The sequence below is a fragment of the Tursiops truncatus genome, chromosome 16 (assembly GCF_011762595.2).
Source record: "Tursiops truncatus isolate mTurTru1 chromosome 16, mTurTru1.mat.Y, whole genome shotgun sequence".
In the NCBI taxonomy this organism is placed as follows: domain Eukaryota; kingdom Metazoa; phylum Chordata; class Mammalia; order Artiodactyla; family Delphinidae; genus Tursiops; species Tursiops truncatus.
In genome coordinates, this window is record NC_047049.1 from 46,351,159 (window position 1) to 46,371,456 (window position 20,298).

At 46.7% G+C, this 20,298-nt stretch overlaps 1 protein-coding gene and 1 long non-coding RNA gene across 4 annotated transcripts in view; one reads left to right on the plus strand and one right to left on the minus strand.

Annotated features, from left to right (window-relative positions):
* WDFY4 (WDFY family member 4) overlaps positions 1-20,298 on the minus strand; it is a 277,304-nt gene that overhangs the window by 239,649 nt on the left and 17,357 nt on the right. For all 3 annotated transcript variants that reach the window (XM_073793353.1, XM_073793354.1, XM_033841802.2), the window contains exons 2-8: positions 18,234-18,484; positions 9,332-9,446; positions 8,444-8,556; positions 6,189-6,323; positions 4,388-4,577; positions 2,330-2,519; positions 1,236-1,393 (exon numbers count right to left, since the gene is read on the minus strand). In XM_073793353.1, coding sequence (XP_073649454.1) covers positions 1,236-1,393; positions 2,330-2,519; positions 4,388-4,577; positions 6,189-6,323; positions 8,444-8,556; positions 9,332-9,446; positions 18,234-18,467 — 1,135 coding nt within the window. In that variant the 5' untranslated portion in view covers positions 18,468-18,484. The remainder of the gene's footprint in view (positions 1-1,235; positions 1,394-2,329; positions 2,520-4,387; positions 4,578-6,188; positions 6,324-8,443; positions 8,557-9,331; positions 9,447-18,233; positions 18,485-20,298) is intronic.
* LOC141276651 (uncharacterized) lies at positions 1,215-19,465 on the plus strand. Its single transcript, XR_012326535.1, has 4 exons — positions 1,215-1,275; positions 6,246-6,432; positions 10,824-10,905; positions 19,316-19,465. It is a non-coding gene; the product is annotated as an uncharacterized lncRNA (long non-coding RNA).

Below are 20,298 nucleotides of genomic sequence, written 5' to 3' on the forward strand. Positions count from 1 at the left end.
TATATTGGGTTAAATAAAATATATTATTAAAAATAATTTAACCTGTTTCTTCTTAATTTTTAAAATTTTGCTGCTAGAACATTTAAAATTACGTAATGTGGCTCGCATTATATTTCCATCGGGCAGCACAGGACTGGAGGATTGGTTTCAATTAATTAAAATCAAATGATGTTAAAGATTACTAAGCAAAGTCAGTTTCATTTCTAGGCAAGCTGTTAAATAAAGACACCTTCCAAACCCACTCCCTCCTTTCTCTCCAGCTAGAAGGTTAAGTCTCATTCTCTCTTACCCAGGAGATACTTCCACAGAGAACTCCCTGCCTCCAGCCCTCTGTGCTTCAGACACTCGAGATGTGTCTGAAACTCCTCTCTAATCCAGCCACTCCCCTGTGCGTCTGCTGGAGTCACATCCAGTGGCTTTTCCTAAACTGGTCTCACAGCTTTGCAGCCTCCACCTCTGGTCTGCGCAGGTCTCTCTGCCCATCTCCCCAGACTCACCCAGATGTTTCTGGTCACCATTTCTCTCCCCAGGCTGTACCTTCTGTCTTTATATTTCTTCCCCCTCTTTTCTACCTGGATGACCCATCCTTTGCCTTGAAACTTGTCTTGAATGGGACCCTCTGTGCAGGGTTTCCTGACTGACCCAGGCAGAGCTAATTCTCTGCACTGGTGTCACCACTGTGCCTGTTTATCAGCCCGTTACTGAGTAGATTATGGCTCAAGGTTTGTGTGATGGTCTCTATAGAGAAGTTTTAAGGAGCAGACACCTGGCCTCTTCACGGTGGTACTCAGCATGGGGTGGAGTGGCTGCTGGACAGAAATTATCAGTACATGTTGATTGAGTTCATCAATCAGTCAGTCAGTATCTTGTAGAGCTAAGGAGGCACTGACTCTGAGCCTGGATGGCTGTTTCAGGGCCATCAGTCCCTGTTAGATAAGCAGATGTTACCAAGTAAGTCACACCTGTGATGGAGATCACAGGCTCCCTCCATTATCTGAGAGTCTTTGCCTTTTTAAAGCAAACATTTCATCTCAGTCCCACCCAGGTCATCTGGAAAAATCTATAAAGGAGAGATTTTAAATCTCCGCAAAGGCATGACGGAATCAGCCCCTACTGTATCACTGACGGGTGCCACATGTTTGTTTCTGCACAGGGAATCAGGGAATGACCTGCATTGCCTTGTCAGGGCACAGTGCCAAGTGCTGTCAGGCACCCAGAGACACCCAATGACCCACCAGAAGCCTCGCGATGGAACTTGAAGCCTTCCAGCTGCGGGTAAGTGATGCTGTCGAACACCTTCAGCTCTGACCTCCCACAGGTTGTCAGCCACACCACCAGCCCAAGGAGCTCCTCTAGGTGGGGGTCCACTTCACTCTGGGTCAGCCCGTCATACCTGTGGGGACAGATGAGGCCAGCTCCCTGGACGTCTTGGACGGAGCAGCCAGGTTTGCTCATGGTGCTCCTTGCAGGGATACAGAGGCAATGGAAATCGCAGTGCTGGGCAAGACCCAAAAGGTCTCCACCAGTTCGGCACCAAAAGACGCAGGGAGGGATAGAAGTCACTCTGTATGCAAGCCTCAGCCCTTGATCTGAGGACGTGCAATTAGAATAAAGAGAAAGCTGTGAAGAGCCACAGCATCTGCTCACCGGAAGGCTGCTTTCCGTGGCCAGACCCCCAGAAGTCATGAGCTTAGGGCACCAGCAGGGCAGAAGCACCCCCAAAATGAGAGATTTGATATTTCAGAATGGCAACAATACAGACATCATGGGAAATAATTGGACTTTATTAGACTTCCTCATGCTTATTTCAAGAGTGAGTATTGTTTTTGTTTCTAATCCTCCCAGGGACTCTGGAAGGCAGGGTAGAGCTATCCCACCCAAGGGGCAAATTTCCTGGGTACGGATCCATCAGCTTCTACCAGTCATTGGTAGAGGGCTGGTCCTGGAGTTGTTGATCTATGGGCACTTCCAACCCCCAAGCATATAGGCAGAGCTGGTCACAGCCATCCCAGAAAGCCCTCCAACACAGGATGTGGATTCTGACAGGCGGCTGTTAGGCCAGCAGGCATGCAGGTGGTACCTGCCACCAAATGGACTTGGTAAAACTATTCTTGCGATCACCCATTGGTTTCCTAAAGAAGTAGCTCCAAACCCGGCTGCACGTTGATTTACTTTTGCAATAAAAGTCGCTCTGGCCATGCTCTCTGGAGATTTGCATTTCAGAAGACATTCTGAGAAGCCCCAATATCTGTCTTTCTCCAAAGCACTGCAAATGATTGTGAGGACCTTGGCTTCCACCGTTTCTTCCCCACCAAGCACAGCCACTTACCGAAGTAACACTTTGAGTAGCAGAGGGTAGCCCTCCCCATTCTCAAACTCCAGGAACAGAGCAGAGGAGACAGGGTAGGAGTCCTTCACAAAGCCCAAGACGAGGCTCAGTGCCTCGCTCACCTCGGGAGCAGGGAGAGTGTCTGCAAGCCTGGAGAGGTTCTGGAGGGAGATCTTGATGCAATCCATGGCTGCAGGAAGGAAACACACCCCTGCTAATTCAAAGGCAATAGCTTTTCTTCAGTGGTCATTCCCTCCCCACCTGCCTTTACACTGTATATCAAGATGTGAATGAGAATTCACTCAAAACACTTTTCTGCTGGCTCTTGGATCAAGAAGAAGCCTCCTCCATGAGAAGTGTCATCCTGAGAGCCACACTCGAGGGCCCAGATGGAGAGCAGGTGAAACAGGAAGTGGAAGGGAGCCCCTAAGCCCTCTGCTCTTCATTCCCAGCACACAGGACAGTCCAGGCCCATTAATAACAAGATGCAAGACACCAGACCTGAGTGTCACAGAAGACCTTAAGGAAGCAATGCTGAGCAGAAATGAGCTTGATGAAAAGTGTAGGGAAGGATGTATGAACACGTGGGAAGATGAAGGGCAAAAAGATGGTGTGTATCAGCTACTAAAGAATCCAGGGGGTTGGAGCCGGGAGGTGTGGTCCACAAGGGAGGGCGAGGAAGACAGGCCCCACTGGTATGTGGCCTGCTGTGGAACACACTGGTTACCCCAGAGCTGTGAGAAGCCAGGGCAAGAATGGAGTCAGCGGAGAGATGTCACTGGGTTTGCATTTGGGTGGATCACTGTTTTTAGGGCTCTTTCATTGGGGGAAGCCTCTTCTGAGTGCCAAGAAAGTCACACCAGTGGATCAGGAAAAGTGTCTACCAGAATTTGAGATAAGGCATTCTCAGTCCCTCACCTGCGAGGCCAAGGACAAGTTCCAAACTCTGCATGCCAGACAGGGCAGCACTGAGAGTTGTGGACACCAGGCTAGTCCTTACTTCCTGACCTTCTCCTCAGCCTGTGCGCCCATGGAAACTACTCATTCCCCTATGGCACAGTGCTTTTGTGGCCAGCTCCTCTGCGGTGGCATTTTTCTTTTCCAGCTGAGAATAATGACCGCAGCGAGAGACCCCCGCCACCAAGGCAGGCAGCCTTTTCTCAGGGGATGCTGAGCACCTCAGGCCCAGCTCAGCCCTGCACCATTACCACTGGGCCCTGGCTTCACTGGGAAATTTCAATCTTGAAACTGGGGATGAAGTTTCGTCCCAGGGCTCAATTACAGTAAGAGGGTGGGCTTGTACTTTCCCAGCTCTCACCAGCTGACACCGGCTATTATAGGAGGCCCCAGAAAGAAGACAGGTCACAGGGCAAGTGTTTGTGGACAAGCAGGTCTAAGCACTTCAAATATGCCAACTCATCGAAGTGTCACAACAATCCACTGAGATCAACGGGATTATTATCTCCATTTTACAGATGAAAAAACTGAAGCACCCAAGCAGTTAAGTGCCCAAGGTCACTCAGCTAGGAGGACAGAGCTGGAGCCCACACCCCAGGCCATCTGGTTCCAGAACTAAGTCCTTAACCCTTACACATGCTGCCCAGAGCAGAACCTAAGGCACTGGAATCAGGCATCTCCAGGGTTAATATTTGATTCTCTTCTTCACTAGCTGGGGAGCCTTGGCAAATTCTTCTATCACTCAATCTGTTTCCTCTGCTGGAAAATGGCATTAATTATCAATATGTATCTCAAAGAAGCAAATGAGGTAACATACAAATGAGCCCAGCACAGTGTCTGTTCAACAGCATGTGTGTAGTAAATGAGTTCCCCTTTCCCTCTCTCCTCCAGTAGAGCATCAAAATGAACAATAAAGACACTTTCATGAATGGACCCAAGCAATGTAGGGTCACCTACTAGGCATAGTTGGGCATCGGTGAAAATCCTGTTTGTTCATCACTATTTTGGTCCCTGGAATCTATACTGATGCTGCAAGGGCATCCCAAGGTCTTATTCTAGAAAGTGTGCCCACAGCCCAGCCCTGGTCTCCCAGGGTCATACCCTGCAGGTATTGGATGATGCTAAGGTTTTGGGCCTTGGAGATTGCCTTCAGCACACAGAAGGTGGGCTCCTTCCAAAAGGAGCAGCTGTGCTCCCGAAGACACGTCGTGGCAATCACAAGAGACTGGAGCTCGTTTCCAGAGAGAAGTCCCTCCAGACCCTGAGCCTCACCGCAAATGTTGAGCAACATCTGGAAAAAAAAAAAGCCAAAGAGACTCTGGTTAGGAAGCCTCCTTCCTGTGATGAATTTGTTCCCTAATTTTCCATGTCTCAGCGGGAAGGATGGGGTCATATGTGGTCACCCTCTGCCCCAAACCAGGGAGATTCAATGCCATTTCCTCAGAAGGGCCTCCATTTATACTCTTGTCCTCATTTCCCAGCGCATCTCTCACTTTTCCATCAGAGCACTTAAAAAATTGGACGCTGATCATTTATTCGCGCGACTGATCTCCCCGTTTAACTTCTCTGTCTCTCTGTCATCTCTGTGAGAGACTGTGGGTCCAGCATAGTGACGAGCCCAAGAGGAGTTCTCTATATTTTGTGGAATGAAATAAGGAAACCCTGAGGAACTCTGATGTGGTATCACTGTGGCTCACATTCTGTCCATACATGGAGAGGACCAGGAAGACAGGGCTGTACTAATTCCCTGCAGAGCACATAGAAGCCACACAGTAAAGACTTAAGTACCCAGTACTGTGTCCTGGTCACCACTTAAAATATGATTTATGTGTGGGCAAAGGACACCTAAATTTCTAACAGATGCAGCTTATGGACAACCCACCATAAGTGGAACCTGCCAGAACTTATGAGATACCCTCTGGTAAAGATGATTCTGGCCTGAGAATTGGTCTAAAATGGATGGGGATGTGGACGTGCATGTTCAGTGGACAGCTGCATCGGCAATCCCCAAATGGTCCGAAGTACCTGCTCTGTGCGAGACCCTGGCCAAGGCACAAAGATGAGTAAGATACACAGTCCCCCCACCAGAGAGGCAGGAGGAGTTTTCTGGAGAATGCAGCATCCCAAAAGCTGAGAAAGCAGAACTTGTCAGTAAGGGGGCAGGGGAGAGAGGTGAGAAGTTATGTTAAAAGTCGCTGCTGGTCAGAGAGGATAGGAAAGATGGGTAATGACATGAGGACATAGCATGTGATGCCTGAGATGGCCTCTGAGAGGAGAGACGGAGGTGACCGCACAGAGTGGTTAAATGCCTTTCTGTGAGCAGACTCAGGAGCCAGGTTCCCAGGGTTCCAATCCCAGCCCCGACCCACCCCCTCTGTGACCCTGGACTCATGTTTACTCACCGTGCCTTAGATCACAAAACCACACACATCCTGTGGTGGAAGAGAGGGCTCGGGGAGGTGACAGAGGTGAGGTTATGGCATAAGGGTGGGTACATAGCAAGTACTTAGAAAATGTTGGCTACAGTTCTGCAAGGGGGCTTAGCATGTTTGTTCTCAGAGGTGCAGGGGCCAGAGACAGGAGGTTCCAGATGTCCGGGAGGGTCGGCGGGACCTTAGAACACAGACTGGAGGACAAGGAGCTGGTGTGGCCGAGTGGGGGAGGAGGAGCACACCGTCCTGGGAGAGAACAAGGGCAATACAAGGATACAGCGAGATGGAGAGAAACTCCATCTTCCAAATGCGTGGGGTTCCCCGGCATTTGCAGGGCCTGGGGGAAAGGGGTGATCTGGACCCTCCAGGAGAATAGAGGAGCTTCAGAACTAGGGGGAGAGAGATGAAAGGAGGTTGGAGAAGCAGAGCTCGGTCTCGGCCCAGGGGAGTCCAGCCCTCCTCCCACTCACCTGCACAAACATCCTCTGAACTTGAACATCACTCTCAAAAAACTCTTTCTTTCCCAGAGGAAAGACAAAGAAGAGGTAAAGGCACTGGAGGAGCAGGGCTGGGAGCCCCGATTCGGCAACTCTGCCCAGCGTCTCCTGCAAGCGAAGAGCAGACGTGACCCAGGGCCGCAGAGCCAGGCAGAGCACGGCTCCAGACCCAGACCAGAGAGGTCAGCCAGTGAAGCTGTTTTAGCCACGAACGTGGGTAAGTCACTTCCTCTCTCTGGGCGACGCATTCTCAGTTAAGAATGGAGGCAATCATAGGGCCCACTGGGATGGCTGTGAAGATTAAGTTGCTATAAAGTGTGTATTATGTGCTCGATAAACATTATATCTTTTACACAGTAGACAGATGATAGGAAGGAAGGAAAGGAGGGAGGGCAGGAGGGTGGAACTGGTGCAGGGCAGAAATCCAGGGCTTTCCTGGCAATCATACCTCTGATTTTGGTAGGTTTCCTCCTGATGAGGGAACTGGAAACTCAGTAGGGAAGAGGTGGTTGAGAACAAGTACACGCAACTGAATTAAGGATGTGCTCAGGGCCCTGTCCATCCCTTCGTCCAGATCTAAGACCTCATCATGACCAAAACAGCCCTATAGGTGAGGACCCATAATCCAGAGAGCCACACCACAGCTAAACAGCCCCAGGGCTGCCAGACAGAGAGGAGACAGGGAGCTGGCAGAGAGGGGCCAGCCTGAGTGTGAAGCTTCCCAGGGCCTCTCTTCACGGGCTGTGCCTGCAGCTGCACCAGGATCACTGTGGCTGTGGCCTCTACATGCGTGTGTGCACACACACGTGACCGTGAGACAGCGCATGCGCGGTTATTAAAAATTACATTGTCCATGCACTTTCCCACCCGACTGACTAATCTCACAGACATGGTGGGTAAATTAGAAAAGAGAAAAGAAGAATGTACAGCCTGGACCAGCAGCAGGAGTGTAATGCAGGCCACTAGTCCCTAAAAGCTTCCACTGCAGGTAGTGTCTGCCCCCATATTGGACATGTGGCCCTGCATGACTGCACTCAGGGTGGCTCTCCCTGTCCTCCACACTGCACTGCCTCCCCAGAAAGCCAACTGCTTACTCTCTCACTGCTTTGGGGGCAGACTCCTCGCAGCAGAAAACAAGGCTTTACGTTACTTTTTACTCTTCAGACTGAAAACAGTCCTTCTCCAGGGGCTGAAAAGCCCCTACCCTGTGCTCCAGGCCACTGTCCCTGATGGTGGTCCAGGCAGTTTACATGGAAGAAAAGTCAGATGGTCCTCCCACCAGTGAACAAGTGTTCGCTGTGCTCCTCTCTCACCTCCTGGCACTGTCTCCAAATGCCTGTCTGATGCCTCTGTTCACCATTAGACAGAGGGCAGCCACCACCCCAGCCTGGTTCCCTGCTGTTCCTAGTTTGGGCACCAGGAGGCTCACAGTGGGCAGCCTCGCAGATGGAGGAGCCTCTGGGCCTGCCCTGCACGGGGCCTCGGCCACTGCTGCTGATGGCCACAGCTCCCAGGGACTGCTTCTGCCTGAGAGGACACCAGTCATTGGCCAATCACTCAAGGTCCCTGCTTCATGGTGGGAGGCCGTGACTGCAGCCAGGATGGGGCCTGGGTGGGAAGGGAAGGAGGAGCGGTCGCTTTCGTCTCTGGGGAGACACGGGGCAGGTGCCTACAGGCCTTGCTCCTTTAGTCTGAATTTAGCCGGAGGTAGTAAAGAGCAGTGGCTCAGAGCACAGAGTCAGACAGACTACAGCTGCATATCACGGGCGAACCTGATTTCTTGTCACCAGTGCAGCATTACTGTAATCTGCCTCGTAGGGTTTGGGGAGGATTAATTAGTACAATGCATGGGATGCGCCCAGCCTCACCCTGACACACAGGAAATACAGTCCATACACAACAGTCATTTTTGATCCTCACACTGACCCTAGCATGGAGGCATTCTTATCCCCAATTTTAGAATTAACAACACAACAGAGATGCAAAGAGGTCAAGTTATTTGCTCAAGGTTACACACAGCTTGTCAACTGAAAAGGCAGGATGTGAATATGAATTTCAGACTCTGAAGCCCACGTTCTATATCCGAGGGGAAGTAGGGAAGGAAAAATGATAAATCAGTTTCATGAAAATAAAGACACCCTTGAGACATGCCAGTGCCCTGAGCTGGGACGTCCCTCTGTACACAGGTGAGAAGCACCCAGGCTGGGCCACTGGGGCCTGGAACTTACCGAATCTGTCCCCGTGAGCACGTACACTGACTTCAGGAGCAGGTGGCCATCCTGCTCTGCATCCGCATCTCCCTTCCACCACAGCAACTGCCCAGCTGCCACCCGTGCTTGCTCTGGAAGAGTGTGGGGGAGGGGAGAAAGGGTCACCAGCAGGGCAGTGTGGTGGCCTGGTCACCCAGCTTCTCTCCACGTGGGCCCCTCTCTCCATGAGATGTGCCTTAGCGTCTCTAGGGAACTTCTGCCTCTTGCCCTCCCAACAATGACACCTGCATCTGTACCAAACATTTCACTCTCTGCCACATGAATCTCCTTGGAGGATAGCCTTTATCATACCACCCTCCCTGTTCAATAACCATCAATGGCTCCCTATTGCTAAATAATAATAACAAGCTCCTCGGCAATTGGACTTGCCACAATCCAGTGTCTTTTCCCCACTTCCTGTATCACACAGCCCCTTTTGTCACAGGGATTCCTGTAATCTACACCATGCTCAAGCCACTCCTTCCCCCTGGAATTCCCTCCTGCCCTCAGTCTCATAGCCCAGCCTCTGGGGTCCAGCTCCCTGAGTGGAGGGATGCAAGTCAGGAGACCTGCAGCAGGAAACATGCTTGCCTTTGGTTTCTGTGTGTCTGTGTGTGTATGTATGTGTGTGTGTTTGTGTCCCTCCCAGGAGCAGCAGAGTTTCCCAAGTCCCTCTTCTCTTCCCTCTTTTAGCCTTTTCCTTTGTTCTCCAGGGTATTCAGTGGCAGAACCTGGCCTTCCATGTGCTTTCGAAGTCACTACTCTAACTCCTCTAGAAAGCAGAGAGGGGCTTAGCCGGAGGCCTGGGAGGGGTCTACAGAGCTGTTTTGCTTACTGTGAAGTTCTCCAGGACCTCTCTTCTCTCACCTGCAGGCTTTCCCACCAGTGCCTTCTGTATTTCTTGGGCAAGTTGGTTGGAAACATCTTCAGCCAGCCTTTGGAGACTGGGAAAGCAGATGATCCCCACGGAGTGTTCCCAGGCCTGAAGTGCAACATGCAGGATTCGCTCAGAGATGTCAAAGCTACAAAGCAAGGCATCAGAATCACCTCCTTCCCTCCCTGCCAGCCCAAACCAATGGCTCAACTCGCTTGAGCCAGGTGCATCCAAAGGCCACTGAATCACCTACCCTCCAGCTTCCACTGTCTCCCTACACTAGTGCCTATGAATTCTTCAACTTCCTACTGAGCTCCAAACACCTCCAACTGGCCCCTGGACGTCTCCCCTGAACTCGTGCTCCTGAAACATCAAACACACATAACTGAATCCACTGCCTTCCCCCCAGACCTGCTGCATCCTGCCTCAGTGAATGTCCCTACCAGGCACCCACCTGCCCTAGTGGGAAATTCCAGGAGTGATTTTCTACATCCCGCGTCCCTCCCCTTCCTCACCATCAATTGCTGTGTCTCACTGATTCTCCTCTTACACACTTGTCAAACCTCATGCAGATATCTTAGTTTTAGTCATGCAAGTATTTCCTTCAGATAAATTCTAAAAAGGATTAATTTAATCCTACAATTAATTTAATTGTAGGATTAAAAATGTGGGATTTTCAATTAAAAGAGTGGGTTTTTTTTCTCTTTTTAGTGATTTGGTACCTATTACTAACTACTAACTCACTCTCCAGAAACAATTTACCAGATTAGCCTCCAAGGGCTCCATGGAAAAGGGCTGATTTCTCTCCACCCATGCCAACGTCAAGCACTATGGTCTATGGTGCTTTTTCATCTTAAATGAGAAAACTTGTAGAAGAAAAAATATCTCATTTCAATTGCAATATTTGGATAACTAGAGTGGATGAATGCTTTTCATGCCTCTTGAATTGTCCATTTTTACTCTTGGCCTATTATCCTATTGGAGTTTTCACTATTTTCTTATTTATTTCAAAAATCTCTTTATATATAAAAATCGTTAACCATTGGTCTATAATACTATCTCGATTTTTTCGAATTTGTCATTTCATCTTTAAATTTGGTATTGTTTGGTTTTGCTGTACAGAAATCTGAAATTCCTATGAAAAGAAATTTCTCAGTCCATTCCTTTGCTTTCTGGATTTAGTTACAAGCTTAGGAAATCCTTTCCGAGTCCAAGTTGTTGTCATTTTTTTAAATCTCCTATTTCTTTTTAATTTCCTTAAAATCCTTTCTTATCTGTCCCTTTAATCTCTATCCCATCTGCTCATCATTTTCCTCAGACTTTTTCCCCTTATTGTTTAGGATACTGTTTAATAGAAGTCTTTTACAGTTCTGCTTGGGATGCCAGACTCTTTTCAAAATTTCCTCCCAGTTTCCGTAGTAATCCTATCCCTAGATCTGCTTTTCATGCAAAGCCTTTCCCCTTTGTTCTCCCTTCTTGTCACAGGCTGAATACAGAGTGGAGTGACTGTACTCGGCCCCAGACTTGAGTTCCTGGCAATTCCTGATCCCAGGTTCCCACCAGGAAGGTAAGCTGCTGTGCCAGTTAGTGGCCTCTATGAAATGTAATTTTGCTGGACTCCTGACTCCTGCTCCCACTCACCAGCCGTATTAAATTATGTTCCTGCCCAGAGGCCTGACCAAGTTTTTTTAAGCTGAGATCCTCCTTTAGAAGGGGTGAGAAACACATAAAATTTCCAAAGGGAAATCATTTTCAATATGTTTCCTTGCAATAGATACTACCTACATTTGTTTAAAAGTAAAAACCTTTAAAACTCTTCTCTATATGAAAAGACACCATATACAAAATGAGGAGGCAAACCACAGATTGGGAGAAAATATCTGCAATGCATATAACTGACAAAGGACTGGTTTTTAGACTCCTATAAATTAATAGGAAAAAAATCTGATTTTTAAAAAATGGGCAAATGAAACAAGTAACTTATTGAAAGATAAAGTGGCAAATTACTAATAATCAGGAAAATGCAAACTATAACTGCAAGGAGATATTTTATAATTTTCTGGTTAGTAAAAATGAAAAATCTGACAATATCAAATGTGGGTGAAGGTGAGGAACCATGAAACCCCCATACTCTATGATGGAGTGTCACTTAGAAGAACCTCTTTGAAGAAGCATTTAACGTAATCCAATAAAGTTAAAGGGGCACACATCCAAAAACCCACCAATTCCAATCTTTGGTTTAGTCCCTAGAGAAATGCACACATGCACAAGGTGACGTTAACAAGAAATATTCATGTAGCGTTATTTTTGATTGGGAAAAACAATGTTCATCAATAGGATAATGAATGAATAATTTGTGACATATCTATATAAGGATATCATATAGAACTGAATAAGAAAAATAGAGCTGTATCAATATGGATAAATCCCCAAAATAGAATGTTGTGGAAAAAGCAAATTGTAACAGCATATTACAGTATGAGTCTACAAAAACCTGTGAGACTGTACATAAATTACACAATAATATTGCTTATGGTTATAAAAATGCACCCATATTACTGTATAATTTACATATAGTCTCACAGGTATTTTAGAATGATACTGTAATATACTTCTGTAACTTGCTGTCTCTCTATATATCATTTCCCACAGGGCATGATAGTTCAGCAGGTTGGGAGTTACCATTGGAGGAGGGTGGAAGGGGAATGAGTTCTAGAATTCATGCACAGGTGGCTTTAGTTTATCTGAAATGCTTCGTTTCTTTTATATGGGTGGTGAGTACTTGGTTATTTTGATTTGAACAAAACTTTGTATCTGAAACACTTAAAAATTTTCTGCCCTATAAACGAACATAGTCGCACCTTTCCTTTGTAAATAAAAAAGCAGTGCATCAGAACTTTGCTAGAACTACAAAAATACTAGGTGAATGTTAAACACTATTATACACAGGAGACCTTCACCAAATATTTGATAAGCAAACACACGATTATGAGACCCACAGTGTGCAGAACGATGGCCGAAGGTGTTGCGGAGCACTGGTTTTGTGCCAAATGCTGGGCCAAGCACTGACATGCATTGTTTCCACTAATCTGCATAGGGATTGGGATTATTATTATTCCCACTTTACAGAAACAGAGGCTGAGCCATAGGGTAATCCTAGAGAACAAGTTAAACAGCAGAGTAAAGAGCTGAGTTCTCTCACACATACACAAGTAGCATGTGCATGTCTAAGAAATGTATGGCTACCACCTGGAAACCAGCTCTCACATGGAAAGGTTAATCTCTGGAGAGATAAAGTCAGTCCTTCTAGCTGGGAATTTCAGTGGTAACATTATTTCCCTCCCCAGGACTGATATCATATCTGCTATGATATCTTCCTAACAAATTCCTGTGCCTCCTCCCTGCAGTGGCAAACCCCTCAAAGACCAATTTGCAGGGAGTTGACTCAGAGGCATGGAGATCATCTTTGAGCAGTGGGACTCCAGTAGGCATTCTGCAATAAAGCAAATCGGGCCACTGTGAGTTGAACAGTAATTGTACGCTCAGCCAGATTCTCCCAAGGCTCACACTCCTTCCTGGGACCAAGATGGCTACTTCTGGAGGCCCCATTAACTCTTTCAGGCCACTGGGGTGCTGTTTGATGCACAGAGGCAATCATTTACTGAATGGTACCGTGGAGACCCCAAAGAGTTACGGCAGCTTTTGAAAGGAACTAATTTTTTCCCCAAACTGGGATTTTCACGCTGGGAGAATATTGTTCAATATTTTTAAAAACTTTTATTTACTTATATTCTCTAAACTGCACCATCATGCCTCGTGGCTGTCCCCTCACATGGAAGAAAGAGAAAGAAAATGATGCTCTGGTCTCCAGAGCATAAGGAAGACAGAAGCTCTAGAGGAGATGGGACAAAACCCCAGCTTTGAATGACAGAGAATCTGGTTAGTTTTCAAGTGTGACTGCAGTATTACTATTTCTTCATTGCATCAGAGTTTGGTGGTTTGACCTTTAAGTGAACTCAAAACATTTCAGAGACTTTACATGAGTTTCCCCGATAATGTGACACAATTGATTCTCTCCTTTGTAAACAGAAAAAAAAAAAAAACTGATGCATCAAAACTTTACTAACATAACACAAATATTGTTCCCCTGAGGAGGGAATAAACCATACTGCAGGCCCCACTCTGAAGTGGTTTAGAGTCAGGGATGGACAAGAAGGGGTATTTACCCTCACCATCCCCTCTGGATACCACACTTGGAAATAACTGTTGGTCATCCCTATTATTATATTTAATGTTACTTCTCTCTCTTCCATAGTCAGTTGGGTCCATGCTGGGTTTGTATGAGAATAATTGACCACACCCAATGGTATAAACGCTGTACCACTGGCCAGGCAGTTAGCCTAAGAGTAGCTGTACACACACACACACACAAATACACTCATCTCCAAGTACAACTGATTTAGTGTTAATTCCAATCCCTCCACACTAGGAAATAAATGGATTCCTGTCCATGTTACCTACTGTTCTGATTATCTATTGCTGTATAACAAACTGGACCCAAATTGAGCGCCTTAAAATAACAGCAATCGTTTATTTTTCTCACGGATCTGCAATTTGGGCAGGGCTCAGCAGGAGCAGCTTTTCTCTGCTTCAGCTGGGGCAGCAGACAAGGGCTAAGAGATCCATTTGCAGCATGGCACACTCACATGGCTGGCCAGTTGTGCTGACTTTCAGCAGCAAGTGCAGCTGCACGGTCAGTGGGTTTGGTTTCTCTCCACATAGGCTTTTACTCGGGGCTGCTTGGGCTTCCTCACAACATGGAAGCAGGGTTCTATCAAGTGACAGAGAGAGGCTACAAGTCTCTTGAGGCCTGAGCCCAGAAATGTCATTTTTGCCCTATTCCATTAGTCAAGCCATCACAAACCCATCCAGACTCAAGGGGAGGGGACATAGATGTCACCTCTTGAAGGGAGCAGTGTGAACCCATCCGCAGTATCTCTAACCTACCACATCCACAGAGTCCCTTTTTTTCCCATGTAGCCCCACCCCCCAGGTGGTCTGTCCCAGACAGTGAGGAATTTTACACTAATTTCTAAGGATTCCCTGTCTCGCTGCCTGCTTTCTCTCAAAGTACATATGCTAAGAACAATCTTCAACAGCTACATCTGTAGCTCTAGTTTTCTCCATCTATTATTACCCAATATCTCTATGCAACGAGAGGACCCAAGTGGTCCCCTTTCCCCCAAAGCAAACTCAACTGAAGGCCAACAGGACCTACCCATGCTTGCTAGCAGAATGCCTTCTTCTCTTGGTGTAAGATCTTATGATAGGGAAGGGTGCTAGAAAGACCAAAGCCCAAGGCTCTTGGCAGAGAAAGAGTAGCAGTCAATTGAATCCTTCCTGCAAGCACTGCTCTGCACTCTGGTTACTTCAGAGTGGTTACTCTGAAGTCATTGGCTTTGTGCTGCTTCCTGTGTGATGCAATAAAACCTCCTCCTTGTCTGCAACATCCTGGAGTCAGCTAAACAAACAGCACATGTGCAGGGGGTGGCATCCTTTTTGTATGAAACGGGACATAGGTGCGAGCCAGGCAAAGCCATCGCACAGTGAGTCATGAGATAGGGAAAGAAACCAGATGTGCTCCGTTCTGTGAACCTCAGCACTGCCCGGGGGAATGCAATGGTTAACAACACGAGCCCGGGTGGACTGCCCAGGTTAAGTTCTGCTCCCCACTAACAGCTGGCTGACCTTGGCCAAGTCATGCAACATCTCTAAACCTCCCTTTCCTCATTTATGAAGCTGGGATAAAAATAGCACCTACTTCACAGGGTTATTATAAGGGCTTGTAAGCATGGAACAAAATGCCTGGCTTAGTTAGTTAGAGCTTGGTGAATATTACTACCTATCATCAGTGAAAGTAACCACTTGCCCTGGCTTTGACCTAGGAAAGGGAGTGATGGAGCTTGGTAGAGGAGGAGAGCCTGCAGATCCCAGTGAGAACTTCATTTCTGACTCATCCCCTCAGGGCAGCTCCCTGCTGGGATTCCAGTGCCCTGAGACTTCTTATCACCAAGACAGTCACCAAAATGTTGAGTGGGTTTACTCCTTAACAACTGCAGTGTTTCTTCAACTTGGGAGGCAGTGGGGCTAGAATTTACTATAGAACCAACCAAGCCCCTCTTTGTATTTGCCTCATAGTAGATGCAGATTTATGTATAAACAATGACAGGATAAGGGAGAAGTTCATCCCCTGCTGTGTGTTTGGAGGAATCAGACATTAATCGGCCACATGCCATGGGAGACGGCATGACTTTTTTTAAAGTCCTGATATTTCTAAGGGGTTCTCTGCAGACAACATTGAAGAGTTCTGTTTTATGGGTATAAAATTCAGAACAGAGTGGTTACAAGCTTGACTTCTAACACAGGGACTTGTATTCCAATGGCTGTCCTCAGTCTTCATCTACAGCTCAGATTTTATCTGCATTACAACCCCCCAAAACCTCCCACCTTCCCCATGTTCCTTTCTGCTACCAGCTCTTAATTAAGAAGCCTGAGGGCTGTGGTTCTGGCAGGGTTTATTAGTCAGAACTTAATAAGAACAACAGGTTTGTAAACATATAGGACTTAATAAAAGATATAGATTTTAAGAAAATGATAAAAAGCCTGTAATAATCTGCCTCTACAGGGTTCATCAGAGGTGGGCTCCAGGGATCCAAAACAGAGCAGATTTTGTCAGCAGTTTGGGGAATCGTGGTGACAGGATCTCAAACTGCACATGTGCAGTCAGTTTCCAGGAGGTTGGTGGAAAGGTGATGGGGATCATGTCTGCTTTCCATGTGCTGTGGACTTTACAATCCTCATCTGATCTCACCCTCACAGTCTCCCAGCAAATTGGTATTGATTCCACTTTACAGATGAGGAAACTGAGGCTCAGTAACATTTAGTAGCTTGCTCAAGGATGCACAGCTAATAAGCAATGGAGCTGGGACTGGAGCCCTACTGTTTGACTCTAAAGCCCACGTATTCAGCAATAGGGCTGTTGATCCTCCTTTTACCAGGAAAGGGTTTGGGAAACATGGACCAATACCAAGGTTCAGTTATAATAGGAACAGCTTGCTATCCATGAGGTCAGTGCCTACAGGGTCAGATAACATAAATGAGTGATATGGGTTGGGTGAAAGATATTAGGGAGTGGGGGACTAGGGTAAACTGAGAGACCAAGACCATCTTCTGTTTAAAAGAGGTGCCCCTAACCATCTCCATCCAATTATCGGTATTACAGCTACAAATATTTTCAAGAGAAATCTGAAGTCTAAGTCTCACCTGAAAAGTTTCCACTTTGAAAAAATGGCACTAATTCATTTTTAACCCCTACAAGCCAAACAGAACACATTCTGGGTGCTAGTCAGTTATCCTCTGCTCTGGACAGATGCAGGTAAAACCTCTATCTGTCGTCCTTACTTTCATAGCACCAGGCCCTAGAACAGAGTATAGGAGCTCAATAAATATTTGTACAACAAATGAATGAATTCTCAAATCAACAATCTGGAGAGAGGCAAGGAAATATCAAGCCCTGGCTTTCAGATGCAGAGTCCTTTCATCAGAGCTAGGGCTGCCCAGAGGGGTGGAAAAGATACAGTGCAGTGGCTGGACCCCATATGCCTTCCCAGTGATTTGGGGGGGAGGGGGCAATGCTCACATTTTTCCTTTTATAAGGCAGATTTGATCTGAGAACTGGGTGAGACAAAGCTACCTCCCAGAAGCTGGGGTCATTAGAGCAGGGATGGCTGGGAAGGAGAAACCTGGCCCTCTCTCCTTATCTAGTTCCTCTTTTCCAGTATGTTCCCCATGCCCCAGTTATCCAATCTGTGAAATGGGTTGGATGAAGTATCCGAATCTGAAACATGGAGAAAAACAATGAATTCACGGACGATAAGTTACTTGGCAATTTTTTACAGAAAGGCATGCTTAAGTATTCCATGCATGCTATAAATATGATCCCAAGAAAATTCTGAGTCATCTTTGGAAATCCTTAAGTATTCCTGGTTAATAAGTGAGATGAAACATATTAACAAAGGGGTTTCCCAATAAAAACCTGCAAAGCCTCCATCTGTTCTAGTTTACTTTCCAATGTGAAAAGTATCTCATATTCTCTGCACTCTGAATGTAGGTACATGGTTTTTGTACTAATAACCCCAAATCAATAGTCAAGCAAAAACTAAGTCTTCATAAAAAGACGCATTTCCAGCTCTACAATTAGACTTCAATGTTTTCAGCTATAAGGCAGACCTCACTGGCAGGAGCTTTATTCCAAGACAATAAAGGAAATCCCTCGTACCCAAACTGTCACCAGCTGCCACTAGTCAGAGTGCCAGCCCAGTGGACAGGCTGGACTTCTCTTGTGTGTCTGCAACCAGGGGAGGGAGCCCTGCTTTGCTGCTCCCATGGATTACACATCAGTTTGCATCATTGGCACAATTTATGTTCCGGCTCTCCCAGGCCCTGGTGTTGGCATTACTGGTGTTTGAGGTTACCAGCCACCCTGCCACTCACATGTCAGGACACAGATGCCCTTCTAGCTCCCGAAGGTGCAGGTTTCTCCTCTGGCTCCCAAGCTGGGATTGAAAATATCATTGCTAAACAATATCATTTTTTTAAACTAAAGAGACAATGGTACTCAAGAGCCAACTGTCCATCCTTTCCAAGCCCATCCTCACCCTGGAGAGGAGTCTTGCTTGCTATCTTTATTAAACAGCACAACACTCTCCTCTAAGCAACCAGTCAGAGACCACTTGTGATGATATTAAAACTACTGACTCCAGCTTCTAATCATCCCGGAAGTGTCCCCAGAGTGCTGTATCATCTTTTTACAGTTTCAAAAATGAGAACACCAACCTTTAGGAATAGTGGGAGAAGATTCAACAGGCTCTTCTGATGTTCAGCTGGGCTCCTGGGAGCCAACTGCTGGTATTCCAGAAACTTCCTTTCTAGCATCTCCCAGAGGGCAGTGGGGCCAGGGGTCTGCCCCCCTGGTGGGAAATCAGGCTGAGCAGCATCAGGCTGGCCTTTATTTTCAGAACCTGGATCCTCAGCTCTGTCTTCAGCCTCTGAGACCTCTTTTGCCTCCATGCCTCAGCAAAGCAGATCTGAATTCAGAGCAAAAAAGAAAAATGAACAGTCCTGTCACAACACTTTCTGATGAAACTGATTGTGGGACAAGGTACCATCCTCATTCAGTCCAGTTCCTGTTGCAGATGGTTCCTCTAAGAATCTGAAACTGACTAAAATAAGGAACACTTCTGAAAAAAGAGACTCCAATTTAGATGTGACTCATATTGACAATCTAATGTTTGCCAGGGACCGTCCTGGGCTCTCTACACAGACTCTCTCACGAAAGAGATGGGTTTTCCTATTTTTTCTATGTAAGTAAGGAAACTGACTGAACCAAAGGGCACCAGGGTAGTGAGACATGCAGTTGAAATGCAAGGCTTTAACACCAAAGCCTGTGTTTTGATTACCTGACACTGCTCCTCTTTAAAAAGGCTGAGTAAATAGAATAGACGTGTAAATGTCCCACCAATATTTGTAGAGGCATGTAATTCTGTATCTTCTATTTTAACTTCCTTCTACCACAGGAGATGAAAAGGAGGTAAGTTCATTCTCAGCAACATTTGCTTCACACTCAATATTTTTAGAGGAATTTGTCCTCAAAATGACTCTTTAAACCCCCAAGTTAACTTAAAAGGACTTCTCCGTTAGTGCACACAAAAGTAATGTGTACGAGCCGGGGACCCAGGGTCAGTAGGCGTGATGATAGGGACATACACCATGAAACTAGCCAAAGCCTGATTTACCAGATAGGTAACCTTGAGAAGGTACCTTTATTCGTGTCCTTGACTTTTCAATTGTCATACTCTGTAGCCATGTCAGGACTGACTCACAGAACAGCAAAGGTTTGCCTGTTGTTTTTTTGTCAGGAGTGCAAGAAACTCCCAGCAGGGACCAGAGTGTCCAGGTTCCCTGAAAGAAGCCTTCCCAGGCCACGATGTCACCACATAGGAGTCCATCCCGGCATCCTGCCAGCAACCGACAGCCACCAGTCAAGGGACAGCAAATGGACAGATGGACACGGAGGTGGGTCTCCCGGTGTTTTGCTCTGGGCTAAGCAGCTGCGGAGGTGTGTCATGCTTTAGTTTTAGCCCAAACACACACCCCTTGCAGGCTAGAATGGGAGTTAACTAAGGGTCACGTGGCCAGATGAGTCCTCCCTCTTTGGAACATTCTCACCCTTTAGGTACAGAACTCCATGAGTCCCTGGGTCTTCTTCTATCACACATGCCTATTGCTCTCAGACTTCATTTGCAGAAGTCACTTTCTTATACAAAAGCCATGTATGTTCAGCATTGAAAATTGGGAAAAAAAAATATATCAGGAAGAATATCAAGGCCTATATCCAGAAAAATGCCTGTTGATATTCAGGCTTTTATCTACGAATAGACTGTTTAATAATATTGTTGAAGCAAACTTTTTATCTGTACTTTTGATTTTTTTGCTTGGTTGTCTGGGACTTGGTGCGGGTTTATTTGTTTCCATTTTGAGGTTGCCCCTCAGGGACAGGTGGCGGGGTGCCTCACATCTCTCAGTCTCAGCATGGTCTCTTTCCTGACCAGGACCAGGTTCTTCTCTGGCACTGATGGTTTATTCATTCTTCCCTTGGCTTTTCATCCCCCAGTCCCGTCTTCCCCACCCCACCCAGCCCACCTGCTTGATAGCACGAGTTGTTATAAAACATGGCACAAGAACATGATTTCTGGATGCATCACTTTAAGTTCCCCGAGCGACCTTCTGCATCTTTTCTCAGCTTACTGTCTCACTCAACATTATGACCTCAGACCCAAGCACGTGGCTCTGTATTTGTCAACCTCATTTCTTCTAACCGCTGCTCCGTGTTACACAGTGG